At 35.9% G+C, this 6,695-nt stretch overlaps 1 protein-coding gene across 1 annotated transcript in view; it reads left to right on the top strand.

Annotated features, from left to right (window-relative positions):
* The window catches only part of LOC117420669 (WD repeat-containing protein 70-like), a 130,473-nt gene extending 125,332 nt beyond the window's left edge, over window positions 1-5,141 (top strand). The window contains exon 19 of the mRNA XM_034034191.3: window positions 4,695-5,141. Coding sequence (XP_033890082.2) covers window positions 4,695-4,782 — 88 coding nt within the window. The 3' untranslated portion in view covers window positions 4,783-5,141. The remainder of the gene's footprint in view (window positions 1-4,694) is intronic.
* Window positions 5,142-6,695: the final 1,554 nt, after the last annotated feature.

Raw genomic sequence — 6,695 nt, forward strand, 5'->3', positions numbered from 1 at the left:
ATGTAGTAACTGTCTTAGTCATTTCAGCCTGATTCAAAAAGGTTAAGGTTCAGAAGCAGTCAGATTATCAAGCTGCTGGCACAGGTCTTTGAGGTTTCCTCTTTTTTTTGGAAATTGTGGGCACAGCGCCAGTAGTCTGCGGTCCACACTCACATTCTTGTGACTTGCCAATACAAAGGATTCCCCCCTCACATTTTCACTTGGGCCTGAAGGCATCTTTATGCTTTGTACATGAATCAGAACAGATGAGTAACAAGCAATTAAATGGAATGTGACCCTTGGATCTTGTGATACAGTAAAGACAATTGTGAACTTTGAGCAGGCAGTTCAGGGTAAAGAAAAAAATAAGTGACCGTAATTAGGCTTTGAAGATGTATATTTGTGATGGTGGAGCGTGTTGTAAAGTTAAAAAAAAAAAAAAAAGTTAATTATGTTTTAGCAGGTTGACTACTTTTGAGACAAATGTGTCATTTCAAAAGTGTTAAATAAGCATAGTCTGTGGGTGAAAATAGAGCAGGCTTTGAAGAGAAGTTTTTCATTTGAAAAACAAACCACAAAATGTTTAAAATGATATGTGTTGGATTACAGAGTTACTTTAAAAAATCTAATACTGTACCTAAAAAAAAGGTAACATGAAAGTGTGACTGTTTAAGAAAATAAAACAATTAAAAAAATGTGTGACTGTACTTGTAGTGTACCTGCATGTGGGATTCAGGTGCTTTCTGCTACATTCAGGTTTTCTCTGTGGTGCTTTAAGTAGGCATGTTTTCATTTCAGAATGTCTGAAATGATTGGCCTTGTGATTTTGAATTTTGGGTTTGGTGATAAGAACACATTTTCTTTCAAGAGCTACATCATCATGTGGACGTTTAGACATTTTATTTGCTGTTCAACAACTGCACAATTGAGAGTGTTGTCGGCGAGACATGCGAGTATTTACACAACGTTTTGTTTTTGTCTTGTTTAAATACTCATTTTAAAGTTTAAAATCACACAACTCTGTGCCGGATTACACAGTCAGGTTTACATTGATTTTAGGCAGAATTCAAGAAGACAGGTTCTGGATTGTAGAGGGTATCACTCCATTCATTTCAATAGAGATTTGCTCGGGGCCCAAAAATCATGCTGAATTATACAGAATGCCAGTATGTAGAGGCGCTGGATTAGACAGGTTTTACTGTGTTAACATTACTGAAACTTGCAAACCCTTGTTTTTGAGAAGGGGATCATTCTCTTGCATGAGAGCTGCTTTACAAAATACCTGTCATGTACAACTTTTTTTTTAAAAACGTGTGGATAAACCCTTTTAATTTGACTGAAGCAGGGGAAGACAAGGTAGTACATTATATTGTAGTTAATGTCAAAGATAGGCATTAAAATGCTAATGCAAGCTAGTGTGGTTGAAACACAATCCACTCCCCATGGAGGTTTCTTAGTAACTGTAGTAAACAGTTCATACAAGAGACGATTTTGTGTTGCCAATATAATGTAACAGTTTGTGAATTCTAAATAGGAGAAGGTAGGTTAGAGTTTTGAAGAAAAGCTAATTGGCTCATCTTTCCAGTGTGGTAATAGTATAATTAGTAATACAAATATAATTAGTACTGTACTTTAGAGTCTGTAGTGTGAATTATACTTTTAAAGATGATTTGGGAAAGTGGACACATTTTTTTATTGTGTGTGCTTTTTTTGTAAGACATTCTATATGATTAACATTTATAGTAACCTGTAACTTTATTATTCAGTTTTCATTTTATAAATACATAAAATATGAAATGCACTGTTTTGTGTGTGTTTACAGTATGTTTTCACAGTTACATAAACATTAATGCAGTTCTCCAAGGCTACAGTCAATATGACCTGATACGTCACCTTTCATTTCATGAGAGCACTTATTTGCCATCATAACAAAAGGCTAAGTTGCTACAAAGTTTTTATCTTGGCTTCAGTATGTGTGTGAGAGAGCAAGAGACGGAATGAGTCACTGAGGGTGGGTTTAGCAGGTGTTTATGTTTGTTCTGTCATAATTCAGAACATCTAAATACTGTAGTTGCAGTCTTGTGTCCCAGAATGATTTTTTTTTTTTTTAATCCATCTATAAACAGATCTATTTATACATTTCCAGAAAAACATTTCATGCAGATGCTTGGACTCCAGGTTTAGCTTTGTGTATGTGAAGGAAATAGAAAGTCTTTCTGCAGTGGAACAATTTGGAAAAGAGTTCCAAGTGCATATCATACAACATCCTTATTTTACTGTGAGCTCAATTAGGCAAACACAAATTAATTAAAGCTGTATTTTTTCACAGTTCTGGAGAGCCACTTATTTATTGTGATGAAACATTTAATATAAGTAAACTTATTCTATACTTACTTACTGTCGATATAGGCCTAGGTCAACAACTTTTTCATCATACTGATCGCTCTAATTTTGAATTTACAGCCATAGCGGGGGATGTATGTTCCTGACGTACGTCTTTGATCTACTTTACACTTATTTACCTATATATTAGAAAAATCTATTATAGGTGCTGTGTTAATTTTGGGATTGTTTCTACTATATATTACATTTTTTTGATGATGTGCTGTGGCAAAGTTGTTAACAGTGTGCAGGTGATCAATGAACAGACAGACCATTATAACCCAGGTGCAAAGTTTGTTTAATGATTTTTATGTCCAGTGCCTGACGGCAAAACAAACAGTAAACAATAAATTTATGTTAAGTAATACAGCAACGTGTATTACTTAATTTATAATCCCCGGGTTTGTCCCGAAATAATAGTCCCATTTATTATACACCCACACAAAACACAAACACAAGTCTGTTAGTGCGTGAATTGGTGCTCGTGGTGCAAATACAGTTACTTCGTGATACAAGTACAGTGCTGTTCCGTGTTTGTGCTGGCCTCTGGCGACAGCTCCGGAATGTGTTAGCCGTCCAATAATAACAAGACACAATTAGACAAACAAACAAAAACTCACGATACATATACACAAATCCTTAGGTCCTTCCGGGTTCTTTTGCAATAACCAAAACGAAGGAACAGATTACGTCGCTTCAACCCCTACTTATCCCGTCACTCATGACCCCTTGATAAACGATTGCAGCCGCTCCTCCAGTCTGCGGCTGCCACATCATTTCACTTCCAGGTCGATGAGTTAATATACCGAAGCGCCACCCCTTTTCTAAATGACCGACTTCCTTTTAACCCTCGGAACGAAGTGTCAGGCCAAGCAGTCCAGGGTACTCTGTTCCCATTACTTAGCGCCCTCACAGGTCGGGAGGGAGATTTACCACCAAGAATAATTGTCTTTCTGTCATATATGCTTATGTTGCTTTAAGAAAAGGAGCCCTGGCTGTGTGTGATGTTATCGGCAGAGCGATCTTAGTGTGCTGTAAGCAAATGATCATCTTCTACTAACTGATTGATGTATTTTTTCTGAAAAGTTGCAATGGCTATTTTGTCTGCAGGAGCAGTTGATTACTCAACCCGGTTAATGTAATGTAATGATGAAAACAGATAAAACTGTTTAAACACCTTTTTATGTATTAGGTTTAAATTACAGGTTGTAACTGATTAAAACCTGAATTAAAAAAAAAAAAAAAAATGAAAGCTGATTTCATTATTTTGAATTCATTATTTGTAAGCAAGTGTATGTGCAAAAACCGAGAAGGTGGTGTCATATCTACAGTACACATGACACGATGCTGGTTATGTAAATTAAGGGTATCTAGTTGCTACCACACTGATCCATGCATCATGATAAGCTTACACCCAAGAAGTGCAGTGATTCTTAGGAAGGGTCTTCTGACTGAATGAGTTATTGTGGTTCACTGCAGTTTATTAAATCTGTGCCAGTGTCCAGTGTTTTTGTGATTCTTGGTCTTTCACAATATTAGACAGTATCCGACTGCAAGTGAAGTCAACACTCAGTAACACAGACCAGTTAACCAATCAATTTTTTTGTACGACTTCTTATTATTAGATTAGTTATAGTAGGGTTGTCTTTTTGTGAAGTTGCTTGAGGAATTGAATGAAGTTGGATATTTATGAAACTATCCTGTAAACAAACGTTTATATATAAAATGTTTCTCAAGTGCCAAACTTTCTTTGATCGGAATTTGTCTTTAAATAACCTTCAAAATATAACATTTTGAACAGGTTTCAGACACAGTACTGGCTGAAAAGCTAAATTATGGTGGAGAGGTGTTTTCACACAAAGTACAGTAATAAACTGAAGAGAGTATGACATAGAAAAAAAATATATAAAATGTGTACAAAAAGCCGTGACATTCCCATTATTGTCGATGACATATGCCAACAAATGTTGTGTTTTGTTAATGTAACAAGCACTAACATCTGTAGGAAACTACCTTAAACACATTGGATGCTATCCAGAATTTTGTTTATTCCACATGAAAAAGGCGTAGGCAGTTTTGATATGAAAGGCAGAGTTTGATACTAAAAACCCTGAAAACCTCACTTTTCTTTTCAGTGTTAAATTTGAGATTCTCATTAACACAGCATTAAGGGCAGTCTGACTGCCCCGAATAGCCCTAATAGGACACTTTCTTTAGTGGAAAGAAACAGGAGTATTCCAGTTCGGTTTCAAGATCCGCACTCGGGTTTTCAATGGTTGAACAACTCGGGAAGTGTCTGAAAAAATAAAAAATACTCTTTTAATCTTTGGCAGGACCCAGCCAGAGCCTGTGTTTGCTGAAGAGGAATTGGATGACGAGGAAGCAGACAAGGAGCCGGAATGGAAGAAGCGCAAGATCTGAACTGACTTTTACTATCTTAAGGTGTACGTCAGCATCAGGGTTTTCACTCATGGTTTTTTTGTTTGTTCATCTCTAAAAGCTAACTTTGTAACCCCTTTACCCTAACAGACATAATGAAACATTGCTTTTATATAATCTGCGAATCAGCTCCAGTTATTACTTTTGATGTCTTTACAAAGCAATCCACATAACGCTGTATTGATGAATGCAATGCTACTGAGTGGGCTCAAAGTCTTTTGAACCTGTACAACAGTCTTCTTTTTTGTTTTTAAAATTCTCAGCAGACCATATCCAGGACTAAATGATTGGTAATGAAAAGCTGATTTTTTCAGAACAAAATAAAAAATATTTTAAAAACTCCCAAGATCCCAGTTGCTTTGTTTTGTTTGGAAAGTGTCATCCTTTTCTGCCTAAGGTAAGGAGTCCTCTAAATTAGATCCACAGTTCACATACAAATAAAGTTCAAATATAACAAACCAAAATATATTGTAGCAATTTTGATTATTTAATGGTGGAGTTGTTGATCTTGTTTGTAGTTGTACTTTGGAAATTCAGTACTTACAGCATTACTTGAGTCTTAAAAAATAAATTAACAATCTTGTTAGAATGATGGATATCAAAGAATAATTCATTGCCTGTAGATACTGAAATACACCCCCCTGCCTGTAGTTAGTGGGTTAAACCCTACAAAAAATGTACTGACTTCTATAATTCGCCCAAGACAGTTAATATGTAGATTATTTGTGTATCCTCTATTAAAACTCTTGCTTCCCTATTCTGTTAACACAGCCTTTAAAAAATGTGTTCTATGCATTCAAGCCTCATCCATATTCTTGATCCTTTGTAAAAGGAAAGTGGTGCCATGTTATGAGACATTGTCACCACTGATTATTCCTGGTATAATATTTTACATCCAGATATATAAACATGCGCAAACGATGGAATATGCTGTTTATAGAATAGGTTCAGTAATACTGATGGAGGAAGGGCAATTGCTTTGTGAAGGAACAGCTGGCCACCATCAAGAGATCCCAGTTTTGTCAAGTTGCTGTTTGATATTGGATTGCATCAACAAATCTAAACTGGGTCAAATGGTTTCCGTTGGATACAGATACTGATCACATTATAACTGATAGAATCTCTCTATGGATCAGCAATACAAAGTATAGGAGGCTCAGTGGTTAAAGAAAAGGGCTTGTAACCAGAAGGTCCCCAGTTCAAATCCCACCTCAGCCACTGACTCATTGTGTGACCCTGAGCAAGTCACTTAACCTCCTTGTGCTCCGTATTTCGGGTGAGACGTAGTTGTAAGTGACTCTGCAGCTGATGCATAGTTCACACACCCTAGTCTCTGTAAGTCGCCTTGGATAAAGGCGTCTGCTAAATAAACAAATAATAATAATAATAAAAAGTACTTCTCATTAGTAACGACAGACTGGCTCATTTAAAAGTGTGTTGATCTGTTTACCCTTTCCAGGAGCTGTAAAATTCAGTAAAGTGTGTACTACTTTTCTTGTCATTTTCTTCTTGGGGGTTCTAAATCTGCTGATTTCATTAATGTCCACTTAGTCCCTAAAGTAAAGTGCTCTTAGGAAATTATGAGGTACTGGATTAGCATTAATTGGGGAAAAAAATAACGTGTTTCTCTTGGAGGAAATATTCCAATTATTTAGTATTTATTTTTTTTTATTTTTTTTAAACCAAAATAAACAAAACTATGTTTGTGTATGTTAGTGTTCAGAAAACCTTGGCTTAATGGATGATCGTCTTTCAGCATATAATTATTATTCATGTACTATAGTAGTTACTGTTACTACAGAGGTGGCATTAGGGTTACCCAAACCCTAATGAAAGTGAAAAACATCTTCTGCCTTTTCATGAAAACAGTTTGTTAGAATCATTTGAAGTTATGC

This window comes from Acipenser ruthenus, chromosome 1 (assembly GCF_902713425.1).
Source record: "Acipenser ruthenus chromosome 1, fAciRut3.2 maternal haplotype, whole genome shotgun sequence".
In the NCBI taxonomy this organism is placed as follows: Eukaryota; Metazoa; Chordata; class Actinopteri; order Acipenseriformes; family Acipenseridae; genus Acipenser; species Acipenser ruthenus.